Source organism: Pelodiscus sinensis, chromosome 5, assembly GCF_049634645.1.
Source record: "Pelodiscus sinensis isolate JC-2024 chromosome 5, ASM4963464v1, whole genome shotgun sequence".
Taxonomy (NCBI): domain Eukaryota; kingdom Metazoa; phylum Chordata; order Testudines; family Trionychidae; genus Pelodiscus; species Pelodiscus sinensis.
The window spans coordinates 27079092-27096999 of NC_134715.1; the positions used below are offsets into that span (position 1 = coordinate 27079092).

Consider the following 17908-nt stretch of genomic DNA (forward strand, 5'->3'; position numbering starts at 1 on the left):
GATTGGGGCCTGAATTTACATGTATAGAGTTTACTACCACAAATAATTCTATTATTGTTCATACTTTATTTTGATGTGCAATTGCCACATTTCTGTGTGGAAATTAATAATCCTGATTTTAGATGCACAACTATTACATTTGTACAAATAAATTAGAGGCTTACACTTAACTCTGATATTGAAACTGCATTTCCTGAATGCTATAGGTAAGAATCAATTTATTTAAGGTATTTTGAATAAGTCTTTAGAAAAAGCCTGCACAAATAAAACACTTTTGCCTCTTCAACTGATCTTAACTGCAGTATCAGTTTGCAGCTACAGAAGTTGGTCCACAGTATTTGGCACTGTCTTTCAAAAATTACAGGGTCAGGAATATTTTATGTATCAAATTCTCTCAGAATTGAAGCCCAGCTGGCCGTAATTATGTCTTAAAGTACGCCTAGAAATTGTAAGTTTGTACTTCTGATTCTGTTAGAGAATAACATTTTTTAAATAATTTTGTACTGTGTGCTACGGTTATAGTATATTAGAAATGTATTCCTGGAGTAAGAAGCATATTTATAAACTTCTAATGTATTGCACAATAGGTTAGAGATTATTTTATATATATTTGGGCAATACAAACAGGTTCAAAGAGCTGAATTGATCCATTTTCTAAGGTAGAAAAACCACAGATTGAGAGAAAAATGAATGTGGAAAAAAAAGTATGTGAAAACAAAGTAAAACATTACTTGTACCTGTATATGTGTTAGGAAGGTGATGGGGCAGTGGCTAATCTTCAAGGAGAAGACATTGGTTGTTTTTAAAAAGAGATTGGAAATTACAAACCAGAAGAAATAGTCATAGCAAAGCAGGAAGCCTGTTTCAGGGTTCCTGTATGTGAACATGTCTGTAGAAGTTTCCTCAATGTAGAAGTTGGACATTGTAGGAACATAGGGAATGGGATTCAGGGGAAGTGTTGGGAAATGTGTAGGATTTGAAGATTAGGAAAGAGACTTTGTTCCGTATTCTGAAGTGAATAGGCATTTAATACAGGTTTCTGAGACCAAATGATGTGCTACCGTCTCCAGGCAGATGCATAAATGAGCAGCTGCATTTGGACAAACTGAAATTCAAAAATTTGGGTTTTATGGGGACCATGAAGAAGGAGTTTATAATACCCAAGAACAGATGAAAGAAGAGCAGTTTTAGCGGGAGAATGGTCAAGACTCTTTGTTTTGGATATAGGTTTTCTGGAGAAAGTAGGAAACAGGTGAATTTTAGGTCAAGTTGAATATATGAGTTCTGAAGATTTGAGGCAAAATTGAGATTTAAATTGAGGACACACAGAACAAGTGGAGATTTGGATGAGGCAGTTTTACAAATAGATAAAATACCTCATGGATATAATATGTTAAGCAAGTTTATACCGAACAAGAAGATAAGATAAAGACAGAAACCAAGAAAGGGGGCAAAACAGCAAACCGTAATATAGATTGGGATATACTCCAAATAGAAGTGATATTCAAAGTAGCTAGAGATGTGTTTAAAAAAAAAAGGGGGGGGGGCATCTAAAGATGTTGGGGGACTCCGTAGTAGAAAATTCTTGAATTTCTATTGTCTATCACAGTATCCATCTCCTATTCCTGGAGGAATTCTGCACATCTGTGCAGAAAAATGGCTTTCTAAAAGGGATGCAAAGGGAATTCACAAGAGCAGTCACTCACCCCTCTCCAGCAGAGCATGTGTGTGTCATTTCAGGCTCTTGGAGAGCAGTCAGCGGAGAGAGAGGGAGAGCGCACCACGGGATGGTTGATTAGGCTAGGGACACACTGGATGGTGTCTCTTCTCTCTGCTCTGGGTTCAGCTGCCAGTCCTAGCTGGCCCAGGAGAAGGGGGGAAAGCCTGGCCTTCCTCTTCCCCCTAAAAGGAGTGGTCAGAATTGGGGTTAGGTCAGATCTACTCCCCTGACTGCAAGAAACTCTGTCCCACCCACTTCCTGCCTACCTTACTCCTCAGCTGTAGGAGGAGGAATCACAATACAGGGAGCTGCTCCCTCATTTGCCCAACACCCAAGCATCTACATCTCTCCCTCAACATCCAGACCCACCCCACACTGAATCCCCTCCATCAGAGCCCCCACCTCACTGAGCCTCCCCTGTGCTTGAGCATCCCCACCTTGCATCCAGACCCTACCCCTGTGTCCTAATAACCCGTTGCTAAATTCCCCACATACCACCCAAACTCTGCTGAACCCCCGATGAGCCCCTCCCACCTGTACTCCCATCCCACTGAGCCCCAACCAGCTGCACCCAGACCCCAACCTTATGCAACCCTCCCAGGCCCCACACAGAACCCTTACACCCACACCTGGATTCTCCCACAGCAATACCCTCTGCCCTTGTATCTGGCCAGGCTGAGCATGTCAGTTCCTCACCTGAAGCAGGACCAGGCTTTGCATGCACCTGTGTGACACTATCCCAATGCCTTTGCAGAATCGTGTCAGGGTTGGGTGCAGCATCACTGCTGACTCCAAGTCCCAGGGTGGGGAGGCAGAAGGAAGGGGGGGCTGCAGGGTGTTTCCCCACCTCCAGACAGCCACTGTCCTATGCTCCCCACTGCCATGCTGAAGCCTCCATATTTATTTATTGACAAGTAAAATAGACAGAATTTTGAAATATTGTGTGCAGATTTTTTTTTATTTTAATTTTTTATTTTTTTTACTCTGAATTCCCTCAGGATTAACCTCCCTTGGAGGCTAGTTTAGCAGAAGCTAATTCTATGTGGCTGCAAGAACAACTTGTTTGCCTGAGCATGTGCTAGAATAATCATGTGAAATCTTGTTCGGTTAGTAACTTGTGAAATCTCTATGAAACACTGTTGACATTTTGAACAAACATTTATACATGGCTCTTTGATCAAGTTAAAAGGGACAGTTGGTGCCATGCCTATTTTCAGTTGTAGCATCTTGCTAGTCAGTCAACCGAGGGATTATTTTTATTGTAAAATAGATTGGTTCAGCTGTTTAAAAAAAATTTCAAGTCAGCTGCCAGCAGATTCAGTGAATAAAACTCAGAATAGAGATGGCTGAAGTTTCTTACCAAATGTGTGCATGTACAGTTTGAAGCCCTCTACGCTGGCACTCTTTGGTCTGGCAACAACCAAGGTTCAGCATGATTTTAGTTAGTTGGATGTCCACATATTATGGGTGTAGCCAAGTTTCCTGGAGACCCATAACATTTGTTTACAGCCACCAGTCCTGACTCTTGGTGTTCTGTGATGTTATTTAGCTCTAATTTACCTGGAAATGTCTTCTAAGGGTGTGTCTAGACTACAGGGTTTTGTCGACAAAAGTGGACTTTGCATCCACGCTGTTATGTCGACAAAGCGGCTTGCTTTGTCGACAGAACTGGATGTAGTCTAGACGCTCTTTGTCGACAGAAGCTTTGTCGACAGTATCTGTTGACAAAACTTCTGTCGACAAAACCCTGTAGTCTAAGAGCCCAGAAAGCAGTGGCAGTGTTGGTAATGCTGCTGAATAATATTGACCTCCTGTGGTTTGGCACCGGTCAGGTTCCAAGGATGCCCGATTAGCGGTTCAACCTGTCATATATCACTGCTTCTTCTTTCTTCACTAGCTATTGGGGTGTCAGTTTCAAAAAATGCAAAAGAATTTTGAGAGACGCAACTGATGTTGAAATTTATGATGATATTAACAGCTACAAAGTAGAAATCCTGTTAAGGAATCAGCCTACAGCATGAAGCTGTATTTTGAAGATGCTTTTGACTTTAGGGAACAAAATTACTCTTTGGACATAAATTGTTCACACTGCTTTTCCACTCAAAGGTGATTACAAAAATTAAGATATGATTCCACATGGCAGCTTTTGAGGGCTGTAGCTTTTTGGAATTCACTTTTACCCTCTCTCTGTAATGGCCTGAATTTGTCAGCCTTCAGGTTGTGCTGCAAAGTCTATCTTTTCTCCTTGCCTTATGCAGAAATGTGTGTTGAGTACAGTAATTCCTCATTTAACATGTGCCTGCTTAACACGTTTTCACGATAGCACAATTTTTTTTAGGGAACGTTTTTTGAATTACACGACCATCCCTGGAATAACACGATTTCCCCAACCGGCCTGTTGCCGACAGCTGCATGGGGCTTCCCCCGCCTCCCTGCAAAGTGGCGGAGGGTTCATTGCTTGCTGCACCGTTCTCTGGCAACGCCCCCTCGCCGGACACAGTGCAGGTCCTGGCAGATCCATCACCGGGGCATACGCCCAACCCAATCTCCTTCCTTTCCCTTCCCTTCCCTTCCCCAGAGCCAAACACCTCCCCTCCCTGCTGTAACCCAGTCCCCTTTCTCCCCCAACCTTACGTCCCGGTCCCAACAGACACCACCGCTTGAAATACAATCCCCACCTTTTCCATTATTTTCAGTGGGAAAATTGACCCCGCATAACACGTTTTCACTTAACACAATCATTTTCTGGAACATATTGATAATGTTAAATGAGGTATTACTGTAGTGGTGAAAATGCTGTAAACTGTATGCGCCGCATGTTACATTGTCTGTGAGAGTTCCTCTGAAATCTTTACTTTTATGGGTTTAAATTCTTAATCAAAACGTCATATTGAATTTCAGCTACCAAGCACAATAGTGTGTGGCTTAAAATATACAAAATATGTCTTATAAACACAGTTCTTCATACGTAGTGTTTAAGGCCAAATGTGGATTTCTAGACACTTGTTTCATATATGAAGTAACGTTTCATCCTGTCATACTTGGTCTGTCTTGGGCATGAACGTGTGAGTTGTGGTTTTTTTAGCAGTTGAAATCAGATTTGATTTAATAACAGAACTTGCATTCTGTATTTAATACCTAACTTACAAATACATATTTTGGCAGGAATATCTTTCATTGCTGCTGTTTTCCAGGGTTATAGCCATGTTAGTCACAGGACATAAGCGAATCAAAGTGTATGAGGTAATATCTTTTATTGGACAAACTTATAGAAAAGGTAATCAGACACTTGGTCTACACTATAGCAGAAGGTTGACTTAAGATATGCAACTCTAGCTACATTAATGACATAGCTGGATTCAACGTATCTTAAATTGCATTTCTGCGCCATCCACATGGCAGGTGGTTGATGGAAGCAAACACTCTGCATCCTTTAGTGGTCTATACTAGACTCACTAAATTGAACCCTGGAAGATCGACCATGGCAGCATTGATCTTCCATGCAGTGTAGACGTGCTCTCAGGGACTAACAATAAACATTTTTGCAATAAGCTGAAGACTTATCAGTTAAAAGCTCCAGGGGAGGCGAATGACCTGGCTATATTGATTGATCACAGGATAACTGAGAGACACCCATGTGATACGGCTGTGCAAAAGGCTAATGTAATCATTGGAAGCACTGGGTGAAATATTTCCTGTAGAAACAGGAAAGCATTAGTACCATTATACAGGCACAGGTGAGACCTCATCTGGAATATTGTGCAATTTTGGGCTCCCATGTTTAAGAAAGATGAATAGACTAGAATAGATGCAGAGAAGGGCTACTGGGATGAACCAAGGAACAGAACATCTACCTTATGAGAGGAGACTCAAAGAGCTTGGCTTGTTTAGCTAATCAAAATAAGGTTCAGGGAAGATATGATTGCTTTAGATCAGCAGTTCTTAAACTTTAGCAATCTGTGTCTATCCCTCCCCCCCATTTCAATTTTAAGTTTTTTGGGAACCCCCTGTCCTGCCACTTCTCTGAGGCCATGACACTGTTCGCATTATCCCCCACCCCCTGTTGTTTGCTCTCATCTACCCTCATTCACTTTCACTGGGTTAGGTGCAGTTGTGGGGTGGGAAAAATTTTGGCTGGAGATGTGGACTCTGGGGTGGGGCTGGGGATGAGGAGTTTGGCATGCAGGAGGGGACTCAGGATTGGGGTGTTGGAGATGCGTAGTGTGGACTCGGGGACAGAGTTGTGGTGAAGGGGGCTGTGGAAAGGGGTTGGGTTGCAGGCAGGGGAGCTGTCCACCTGGTTAGGTTCTTGGGCAAGGTGGAGCAGAAGGCCAGCTCCACATTCCTGGAAGGGGCAGAGCCTTGGGCAGAAGAGGCAAGGCCAGGCAGCCAGCCTCCCTACACCAGCAGTGATTTAAAGGGCCTAGGGCTCCAGGTGCCAGCACTCCTGCAGCACTCCCCAGGAGGCCTGGGCCCTTTTGACTCCTCAAGGATTTTCCCCTAGATTAGAATGGCTGAGACCCTTGCGTGCAGGGGGTTGCTTTCCTCTGCAGCATGGGGCACTTGTAGATGAATGGAGAATTCTCTGTAACATGAAGATTTTAAACGACGATTTGAGGACTTCAGTAGTGACTCTGCCAAAAGTGAGGAGTTCTGTTTCAGGAGTGGGTGAGGTTCTGTGGTATGCAGGAATTCAGATTAGATGTTTATGATGGTCCCTTCTGACATTAAAGTTTCATAGATGGGGAATATCTTTGGCTGGTCAGAGAGTGGTTTGCATTGGCTATCTCATAGTAGTATTTGTAATACAAAAAAAAAAATTGTATTTTTTCTGTTAAATAGCTTGGCCTAGAATGGAATCTAGAAAGCTAGATTTATGGGATCTGTCACACATTTCTTAAGTAAGGCCCTTAATGCGTTCAACTTTATAATGCAAGTTACTGTCCAATTAATTAACATGACCAATTGACTCCAGTTCATTACTTGGCAAATTTTAAATGACATTACTATTATACAAAATTAATTGAAACCTATTAAATCAATAAATCATAAGTGCAACATTCTGGTTATATCATCCTCTGGTTTCATGTATACTTGGCATCCTTCTTCCTTATACTGTAAACCAGGGTCGGCAACCTTTCCAAAGTAGTATGCCAAGATTTAACTCTCTTGCCCCGGACCGTGCCACTCTCCCAGGAGGGGCTCTCTCCTCCACACGCCCTGCTTTGTCTCCTGCCCTGGGCTCTGCTCCAGCTTTTCCTGTAGGGAGGGGAGGAGCAGCGTGCATGAACTTCCCTGCACTTGCATGCAGGATCTGGGTGGGAGGCAGGGTGCAGGAGCAGGCTCAGAGTAGGGGGAGGGGGCAAGAGAAGGGCGGTGGTGCAGGGTCTCAGCACGGAGGGGGCGGGGGTGCAGGGTCTGGGCAGCACTTAGTTTTTTTCCCCAGTGTCTGTAACAGTCACTCCCACATGGCATCCAGACACTGTTCCACACATGGAATAAGTTAGAGGCCCATGGGCTGAGTGTAGAATCAGGCCCATACACAGGAATTTTTTTGGGGGGGCGGTGCTTTTTTAGTAAATGTGGACCACCATTTTTTTTTAAATATAAGGGAGTTCAAAAAACTTGTGCAATGAGTGTTTATAAGAGAGGTTAATGAAAACTTTGAGTGGAAACTGATTGGTAAAATTAATTGGTTACACACACACACACACACACACACACACACACACACACACACACACACACACACACTCACACCCCTCATAGTTCACTGAGGGACATGTGTACAAGGTTTAAGGTGATGTGCAAAGCCAAGTGAAGGCCCAGCAGCCATGCAGGGTGCTGCTTTCCAGTGACCCCTGGGAGCTATTTAGCTGCCTGCCCCAGGGAGGCAGCTGCGGCCCAGAGAGTAGCGAGCCCAAGGTCGCTCTTACCCTAGGAAAAACCCGCTTTCCCCCGCCAGGTGCCCACCTTTTCTGGGACACTTTGTGCCCAAACTGTTCCTTCTGCTGCTCTGGCACCGCTTGCTTTGCAGGGCTGCATCCAGGGTGCCTGCAGCCCCACAAAGTGCCTTTAACCAGCATTGCAGTGCGAAGGGAATTGAGGACGTAAATGCATGGTTGCGCAGGTGGTGTCACAGAGAGGGCTTCGGTTTCTTCGACCATGGGACTCTGTTCCGGGCACAAGGATTGTTAGGAAGAGATGGGATCCACCTAACCAAGAGAGGAAGAAGAATCTTCGCAGGCAGGCTTGCAAACCTAGTGAGGAGGACTTTAAACTAGGTTCATTGGTGGATGGTGACCAAAACCCTGAGGGGAGTGGGAAAGTTGGATACCAGGAAGAAGGACAAAGAGGAATGAGCAAGAAAGGAAGACCCACGATTCGAATGGAGAAGATAGGGCGATCAACTGGTTATCTGAGATGTTTGTACACTAATGCAAGAAGCCTGGGCAACAGACAGGGAGAACTGGAGGCCCTGGCCCAGTATAAGACACATGATATAATTGGGATAACAGAGACTTGGTGGGATGACTCGCATGACTGGAGCGATGTCATGGAAGGGTATAGACTGTTCAGGAACAACAGGCAGGAGAGAAAAGGAGGAGGAGTTGCACTACATGCAAGAGAGCACTATGATTGCTCTGAACTCCAGTATATAGAGGGAGAAAAACCTGTTGAGAGTCTATGGGTTAAGTTTAGGGGTGCGAACAACAGCAGTGATTTTGTGGTTGGTGTCTACTAAAGACCACCGAATCAGGTGGATGAGATAGATGAGGTTTTCTTCAGACAACTGAGAGACACTTCCAGATTATAGGCCCTGCTTCTCGTGGGGGACTTTAATCACCCTGACATCTGTTAGGAAACCAATACGGCAGTAGATTGGCAATCCAGGAAGTTTTTGGAGAATCTTGGGGATAACTTCTTGGTACAAGTATTGAAGGATCCGACCAGGGGCCGTGCGCAGCTTGACCTTCCGCTCACAAAGAGGGAGGAACTAATAGGGGAAGCAGAGGTGGGTGATAACCTGGGAAGCAGTGATCATGAGAGAGTAGATTTCAGGATCCTGACCAAAGAAAGAAAAGAGAGTAGTAAAATACACATCTTGGATGTCAGAAAAGCAGATTTTGACTCCCTCAGATACCTGATTGGCATAATCCTCTGGGATGCTAACATAAAGGGGAAAGGAGTCCAGGACAGCTGGCAGTATTTTAAAGAAGCCTTATTGAAGGCACAGAAAGAAACCATCGTGCTGCGTAGCAAGAGAGGCAAACATGGTAGGAGACCAGATTGGCTTATGGGGGAAGTCCTTGGTGAACTTAAGCACAAAAAGGAAGCTTACAAAAAGTGGAAACTTGGACAAATGACATGGGAGGGGTTTAAATGTATAGCTCGAGAATAACGGGGGGTTATCAGGAAGGCGAAAGCGCAATTGGAATTGCGACTGGCAAAGGATGTGAAGGATAACAAGAAAGGTTTCTACAGGCATGTTAACAAGAAGGAGGTAATCGAAGAGAGTGTGCGGCCCCTAATGGATGAACGAGGTAACCTAGTGACAGATGATGTGGGGAAAACTGAAGTACTCAATGCTTTCTTTGTGTCTGTATTCACGGACAAGGTTGGCTCTCGGACTAATGCACTAAGTGATGCAAGATGGGATGAAGATGGACAGCCCTTGGTGGGTAAAGAACAGGTTAGGAACTATTTAGAAAAGCTAGATGTACACAAATTCATGGATCTGGACTTAATGCATCAGAGGGTACTGAGGGAGTTGGCAAATGTCATTGAGGAGCCTTAGGCCATTATCTTTGAAAAATCATGGAGATCGGGAGAGATCCCGGATGATTGGAAAAAGGCAAATGTAGTGCCCATCTTCAAAAAAGGGAAGAAGGACAATCCAGGGAACTATAGGGCTGTCAGTCTTACCTTGGTTCTTGGAAAAATCATGGAAGGGATCCTTAAGGAATCTATTTTGAGGCACTTGGAAGAGAGGAAAGTGATTAGGGATAGTCAGCATGGATTCACAAAGGGCAAGTTGTGCCTGACCAATCTGATTAGCTTCTATGATGAGGTAACTGGCTCTGTGGACATGGGAAAGTCAGTGGATGTGATATACATTGACTTTAGCAAGGCTTTTGATATGGTCTCCCACAATATTCTTGCCAGCAAGTTAAGGGAATGTGGATTGGGTAAATGGACGGTAAGATGGATAGAAAGCTGGCTAGAAGGCCGGGCTCAGCGGGTAGTGATCAACGGCTCAATGTCAGGATGGCAGTCGGTTTCTAGCGGAGTGCCCCAAGGTTCGGTTCTAGGACCAGTTTTGTTCAATATCTTTATTAATGACCTGGACAAGGGGATGAATTGCACCCTCAGCAAGTTTGCAGATGACACTAAGCTAGGGGGAGAGGTAGATACGCTTGAGGGCAGAGATAGGGTCCAGAGTGACTTAGACAAATTGGAGGATTGGGCCACAAGAAATCTGATGAGGTTCAACAAGGACAAGTGCAGAGTCCTGCACTTGGGACGGAAGAATCCTAAGCATTGTTACAGGATGGGGACCAACCAGCTAAGTAGTAGTTCTGCAGAAAAGGACCTGGGGATTACAGTGGATGAGAAGCTGGATATGAGCCAACAGTGTGGCCCTGTAGCCAAGAAGGCTAATGGCATATTAGGATGCATTAAGAGGAGCATTGCCAGCAGATCCAGAGATGTCATTATTCCCCTTTATACGGCTCTGGTGAGGCCACATCTGGAGTATTGTGTCCAGTTCTGGGCCCCCCACTACAAAAAGGATGTGGACGCATTGGAGAGGGTCCAGCAGAGGGCAATCAAAATAAGGGGGCTGGAGCAAGTGACCTATGAGGAGAGGCTGAGGGAGTTGAGTCTGTTTAGTTTGCAGAAGCGAAGAGTGAGGGGGGACTTGATAGCAGCCTTCAACTTCCTGAAGGGAGGTTCCAAAGAGGATGGAGAAAGGCTGTTCTCAGTAGTGACAGATAGCAGAACAAGGAACAACGGTATCAAGTTGTGGTGGGAGAGGTCCAGGTTGGATATTAGGAGAGTGGTGAAGCACTGGAATGGGTTACCTAGGGAAGTAGTGGAGTCTACATCCCTAGAGGTGTTTAAGTCTCGGCTTGACAAAGCCCTGGCTGGGTTGATTTAGTTGGGATTGGTCCTGCCTAGAGCAGGGGGCTGGACTTGATGACCTTCTGAGGTCTTTTCCAGCTCTATGGTTCTATGATTCCCCTTGCTCTAATCCTGGCCTGAGGGCTCCAAGGGAGCGAGCGTGCTGGGATGGGTAGGGGGTAATGCACCTCCTCCAGAACAGTGGCTGTGTGAAGACGGGGCTTGCTTCCCAGTGAGTCTGCAGGTAGCCACCCGCTGGTGTGCTCGTGGGGAGCCGGACTGTGGTGCCTGGCCACGTGCGTTCTAAGAGGTAGCTGGAGCCAGGGACCTGCAGTGCTTGCTAGCTCCCTCCCCCACTGCATGGCAGGCAGGACCCAGGAGATGGGGGAGTGATGCCCCAGAGAATGGTTGGCGGGGGCTTTGCTCTTCCCTGGGCCAATCTGTGAGGCCGCTTTGGTGGCTCTGCAAGTCCCTGCCTGGTGAGGGAAAGGCCAGGACCAGGGCTCAGCACAAACACCTGCTGCCTGAATCTCCTTTTCCCTGGGGCTGCACTTCTCATGCTCCACCACTGCTCCGAGGCTCTGCATGGGGTGAGTCTAAGCTTGCTAGTTAACTGACAAACCCAGCGTCTGGGAGACACTAGTGGGTTTGGGAGTGCTTGTGTCGTAGGTCCCTCTTTGGATGGAGAGTGCCTTGCCCCCACCCCTCCTTAAAATGCTGCTCTCTTCCCCCTGCTTTACAGGGGGGCCTGTGGGTCACCATGGGGGGTGCATTTGCACCTCCCCTGCATATGGGCCTGGGAATGGAAGTCATACCTCGCCAGGGAGTCTGGCCAGTGGGTCCACACAGGCCGGCCAGGATCCAGCCTTCTGGCACCTGGATGACGGTCTCCAGTAGTCCCACGGGGCTCTCTGGGAGGTGTGAGTGCATGGTGCATGCTGGGAGTGTGAGGCGGGAGTGGAGCAGTGGGGATACGGTCATGGCAGTAGCAGCAGAACTTTCATGGGAAAGATGGCGGACAGGTCTGCTTTTGCCCCTCACGCTGCTCTCAGACTTCCTGTCTTAGGCATGGCTTCCTGCTGCTCCATTGGCTGGATTCTGGGCAATGGAGCAGCGGGAAAATCCTGTAGAAAGTGTGCCGGTATGCTGCTCTGTTCCTCCAGCAGGGGGTGGAGGCGAGCACATGCATGCACAAAGCCATTCATGGCTCTGACTTTTTCCCTGATCGCACAGCTACTCCCTTGCTCCCGTGTGCCACTGAAAATCATGTGTGCCATTAACCCCTGCTATAAACTCATCAGGGCAGGGGACTATCTGCATTTTGTGTCTTGTGAGGTGTTAAACACATCAGCATATTATAAATATGCACCAGAATATCATGGCACTGCAGTGAATACTTTCAGTAAATGAGCAGATTGCACTTTTTAGGGAGTTAAAGGCAGCTTGTTTAATAATAAAGGCATTATAACAAAAAAATGCTTGGTGCAGGGTCCTGTGTTAATTCTTGAGCTGTAAAATATTTTCCAGAGTTGTAATGACTCTTAGCAATCTAAAAATAATCATATTAGCATGAAGTTAATCTTGTGGCAGTAAAAATAGATGTAGATCTATTTTTCCTTATTTCTTTCCATCGTATCATTGCTTTGCTATTGTAGCTTTTAAATTACTTGGTTTATAATACATACATATTTTTATTAGTGGTGTTTCACATTTGTTTTAAAGCATGTCCAGGCTCAAAAAAGCATCTATGTAACAGTGATCCCTTGGTTTTCCATATTTACTCTCCATCTGTGGAACCCAAATGTAGCTGGCAAGTTTGTTGATGATGCAGGAAGCAAAATAGAACATAACTTCATGTTCTGCAATTATTACTGGTTCAGCAGGGATGATACTATTAAACACTTGTATTTGTAAGTTATCTAAATATATGCAGTAACAGTGTCATTTTCCACATTCGTTTTTTACCCCACTTCAAATTTTACTTTTTAAATGAAATTTCCCACAAAGAGTGATGGGAAAGAAAGGAGTGGTGGTGAAGACCCATGCTGACTACAGATTATGGCCAGTTATTGATTCCTTTGCTCACAACAAGTAGCAACTTACTCCAGAAGTTGGTACATTGTTTTTATTTCAATCAAATACACAATGACTGAGCCAGTATTGTATTTTGACAATAGGAAATTCTTCCTCTCCCCACAACTAGTTTGTAAAATTGAAATCCCCATTTTCCTATGGCTGGGAATCTCATCATAGGAGAGATCCCAGAGGGGTGGATCTGGAAAAAACTATTTCTGGAGGTCCACCAAGACTTTTCTTCATTCCCTTTCCTGGAGATGTCACTATACATGGAAAATTTACTATATCAATGTTTATTGTAGTGGGTAAAATGGAAACAACCTGTTTGACATTCACCAAATTCTTCCTGTTTTCTGTGATTCCCATTTAGAAGGGTCCACAGCTGCTTTTAAGGCATATGCAGTTTTTCTCTGTACCTTCATTAAAGGCAGAATTGCACAGATGGTATTATATATGAGAGCTGATTTATTTTTATCTCTGTTGCATAAATTATCCTGAAAACCTCAGTAACCTGGCATGCATAGAGGGCAGGAGGTAGGCCTTAAAAAGGAACCTCATCTACATGCATTCTGTCCTGAGCACTGCTCATGAAAACTGACTCTAGAGCAGAACTAGTTTTGGGTCGGGGGCTGCTGACCCACAGTCGGGCCGCACACAAGTGAGAAGCCCCTGATTAAGAAGGAAGACAACGCGCCTCACATTCCCCTCAAACACCTGAGCCTACGGGGCCCAGGCTAGTAGATTGGGGTTTTTTTTATGCTCCAGCCCTGTGGGTGCCTGTGGGCCAGCTGAGCTTCTGGGCCTGAGGTTCCCCACCTCTGCTCCAGGACAATGTATTGAGGAATATGAGAAATACTCACTGTTTAAGAAAAAAAAATTACACAATGTATTTAAAACAGAGGTATAATTGTTAATTAACCACTCTCCCTTCCTCACCCTTAAAATTTCTATGCAAATTATATGAAACTTTCATTTAGGTGCTTCTATTTCTGCTGGGTTTAAAGATTTGAGGGGTTATTTAATGTTTTATATTCATGCTTAACAAGGGGCATACACCAACTGGTCTGGATTCTCAAGTATGATAAAGCGGCTATGCACTGGACTGACAGGACAATTTGGTTAGAAAACTGGTGGTCAGCATCCCAGGATAATCGCCTCAACACATATTTTAAATTTTGAGTGACTGACTCTTTGCCAAATTACCTTTCTCTTACAACAAAATGTTTACAGATGTATGCATCTAATTCCATACAAAATACTTTAAAAGGACATTGCTAAAGTTGCAAAGTCAAGCTCTCAAAAGTTAGAAAATGCTAAAATTAAGGATGTCTGTTAAACCTTAATTTAGATGGTGTTTAGATGCATTATAATACAAACTTTAACCACACGATTGCATACTATTTTTCTACTGGACCCTTATAGTGCCCGGTAGGAGATGGTGTTTACTCAATAAGCATCTGTTCAATATTTCATTTAAATCAAATGTTTCATTTCCTTATTTAACGTATACCATCCAGGTCCATCACTGAATAAAATTTGAGATGCCTACAGCCTGATTTTTCAGAAAGTTTAGCATTTTATAGAACATTATATGTATATGTTGAATACACAGTTCCAGTTGACTGCAGTACTCAGAATTTCTGGAAATCTGGCCCCAAGATCTTAAATTGGGCACATGGAAAAATGAGTTTTGGCATGCCTGGCATCATCAGGGAACTTTTTTGCAGAGGAAAGGATATCCAATTCTCCAGGGTGGCATTCAGTTGCTTTAATTAACTATGAGATCCTTATGTCTCTGCCAGCAATCCCCTGCTTCATCCACTAATCACCTTCCAACTTCAGCAGTGTATAGGAAAGTATGGTACAGACAGTAGCCTCATTCACTACACAACCCTGATTCATTCCCTAAACACTGTACACCGTGCACTCAATCAGGCAGAAGTCATGTGGAAAAAAGTATAGGCAGCTGTGTAATTAAAAGATTGTATCGTGATGTATACATACAACGGGGCTCTATTAAGGTAGAACTTGGCCTTTACAACTTTATTGTTCTTTTAATGAGTTTTGCATAGAATATCCTAAATTTATATTAAGCAAACTGAAAAATGGAAATGCCATCATGTAGACTCATATGGATAGCCACATGATTCATCAGTAGAGTTGGAACCTTTTAGAGCCTTCACATGGACCTCTACCACGAGAGCTAATAGAGTAGTGGATAGCATTAATAGGTTGTCATCCTCTATGTGGGTCCGCCATTAATGGCAGATGAAGTCCAGCTTTTGCCAGTGGGGTGCACAGCTATTTGCTGATGGTAGCAGAATGCTGAGATTCTAGGAATCCTGGGCTCTATTGCAGAGTCAGTGGGGGAAAGTTCTTTACTGGTTATAAACTGTGCAATCCAAACCCTGCTTCTTCTGTCCCTGACTCCTTGGTCTGCCCTCTTGTTAGTCTCTGCTCCACCCACTCTACTCCTTCTCTGTTTCACCTTATAAGCTCTCAGTCTCCTGCTGCTCCTAGTCATTCCTTGTTCTAGTGCCTCTCCTAGAGTTCTGTGTCTTCTTCCCACCCAAGTTGATCCCTTTTAGTGCAGCGTGCACCCATCATTTTAATGCATTCAGAAGTTTAAGAATCAGGGTTGTGTGCAGCAAAAATAATGCTGCTTTTAATGAACTTCAAGGAGATATAGTGAATAAAGACAATACTTTTTAATAGCACGATCTTTCAAAATACCGTTCGAATATTTAAATTGGGTCACCTTGCTGTGGTAGTGGCAGTGCACAAGAGATATCTGAATGACAGATTACAAGCTTTATTGAGCCTGATTCTGCTATAGCTGGTTAGAATTAAATGGAACTTCTTGTGTATGTAAAAATTACTCACATGGGTGAAGCAAATAGGATTGTGCCAGGGACTTTTCCTTTCACAGATCCATCTTCTGGAATCCAAGACCCCAACTCCAGGGAGGAAACACTTCTGTAAAAGACACCCTATGGCCTTCTTGCCCTTAAGCTTTCAAGGGAGCCCCATTCAACTCTCCTCAGATAATATAACATGTAACAAACTGAATGACATGCACCACAGAGTATAACAGTCCATTAGTTGGTTAGATATATAATCTGGAGTATCCAAAATGTTGATCATTATATCCCATAACCCATGAAGTTGCTCATTATTGATTAGCCTCCTGATATGTATTTTGATGCTTTTATGCTTGATGTATGCACTGTGGTGTTAAAATGTGAAGTGATGTACAAGCACTAAGTATTACTAGCACTAGTGCTATTGTTAGATCTATTCACTGAAGTAATATGCCATTGTTGATTAGACCAGAACAATAATACAAGTTATTCTCTTTGCAGCTATATGTCAGCCTAGATGCAAACATGGTGAATGTATTGGACCAAACAAATGCAAATGCCTCCCAGGATATACTGGCAAAACCTGCAACCAAGGTAAGAAAACAAATCTTTCAATTAACAATAAGGCAGCAGATGAGACTGCAGAAGACTTATTTTTTAATCCTAAAAAAGAAATAATATATATTTTGCATAGTAGCTTCAATTTTTTGCTTATTCATGTCAATGAAGAACAATTAACTGAGTCTTCATAAATGCATACTATTCATAAAAGGAGTCTACCTCTATATCTTGTACTTGCAGGTCAATGGATTTAATCTACTAGGTCTCACAGCATTAGTGTTTGTTATGATAATAAGCATTTTCTTAGCACTTGAGTCCAATGTGTATTTAATTGCAGTTACTTTAATTTAGGTTATTTTTCACCTTGCCAGTTCATCAGAGAGAACCAATTTGGTATATTGTTACTTTTGCATAAAAATTGTGCTACCCACTACAAAGTTAGATAATTTCCTCTACTTCCCTAAAGTGTTGAACTAAAGTGTAGAACAATATGATGCTCAAAATAGATGATATAATATAAATAATAGATCATATAATTGAATCAGATAAATCAAGGCATTAACAGTAATATAACTTAAAATTGATTTAGTAAGAGAACAGCTTGACACCAGAACTAGCCAAGTTGTTACATTGGTACAACCAGTAATCAAATCACAAAACTGAACTGACAACACACGTATCGTCCAGTGACTTATTTAAACATTCTATCCCTGTGCATTTTACTTAGCAGTTTATACTTGTGGAAACAATAGGTTAAGGGTTAAATCTTAATGTATCTCAAATAACTCCTTGAGATTTAGGATGAGATTTGCTTCAAACCAAGGTTAATCAATGCTCTGTGCTAACATTACGTTGTGGGTTTAAACAAATGTGCTATTCCTGCTAATGACCTCTCACACCTAAAAAGGCTAGGACAGTGGAGTTTTTTTTTCTGGCAGGTGTCCTTGCACAGGTGTTCAAATGTCCTGCTAATGAGACAGAAGTAATAAGGTTACTTAGAGAACTAAGTGTGTACTCTTTAGCCTGTCTGTCTTTGATGCGTTGGAATCAGTTAGAAACCGTTGTTTGGGGAACCAGACAATATCTTCTGGCTCAAGTACCATTATGCTAGCGAACATCGTTCTTGGGTTAGCTGGCAGGTCAGCAATGTCTTTTTCTTTGGAGGAGGAAGTAGGATTATTGGCCTTAGAGCTGTGGTCCCAAGAGGATCACATTTTTACCTTGTTTATTTGGTCCTTTATGAATGATGGCTGGACAATACTTGTCTGAGTTTAATGCCTAACGTATAGGGTGTGAATACAACAGTATATTTTTGTCATTAACTTTTGTTTATGTGATTTATTGAATCTGATACACAAGAAGTAATATCTGGCCCTTTACAGAGGTAGGGAGGTAATTTAGGCACCAGGCTTATTTTGATAATGAAATAATGTTTGTTTTGCTGACAATCTTTAATGCATAAGTTTTTAATTGAAATTTGCTCCTGTAGTGTGGTCAACCGAAAACTACTTAGAATGCCCTACAGCAATTCATTATTAAATGCTGCATGTTATTCCCTTTGTGCTAA

The 17908-nt window shown here is 43.3% G+C and overlaps 1 protein-coding gene across 4 annotated transcripts in view; it reads left to right on the top strand.

Moving 5' to 3' along the window:
* NPNT (nephronectin) overlaps positions 1 to 17908 on the top strand; it is an 82959-nt gene that overhangs the window by 17038 nt on the left and 48013 nt on the right. For all 4 annotated transcript variants that reach the window (XM_006119311.2, XM_075929691.1, XM_075929692.1 and 1 more), the window contains one exon: positions 16282 to 16374. In XM_006119311.2, the coding sequence (XP_006119373.2) occupies positions 16282 to 16374 (93 nt within the window). The remainder of the gene's footprint in view (positions 1 to 16281; positions 16375 to 17908) is intronic.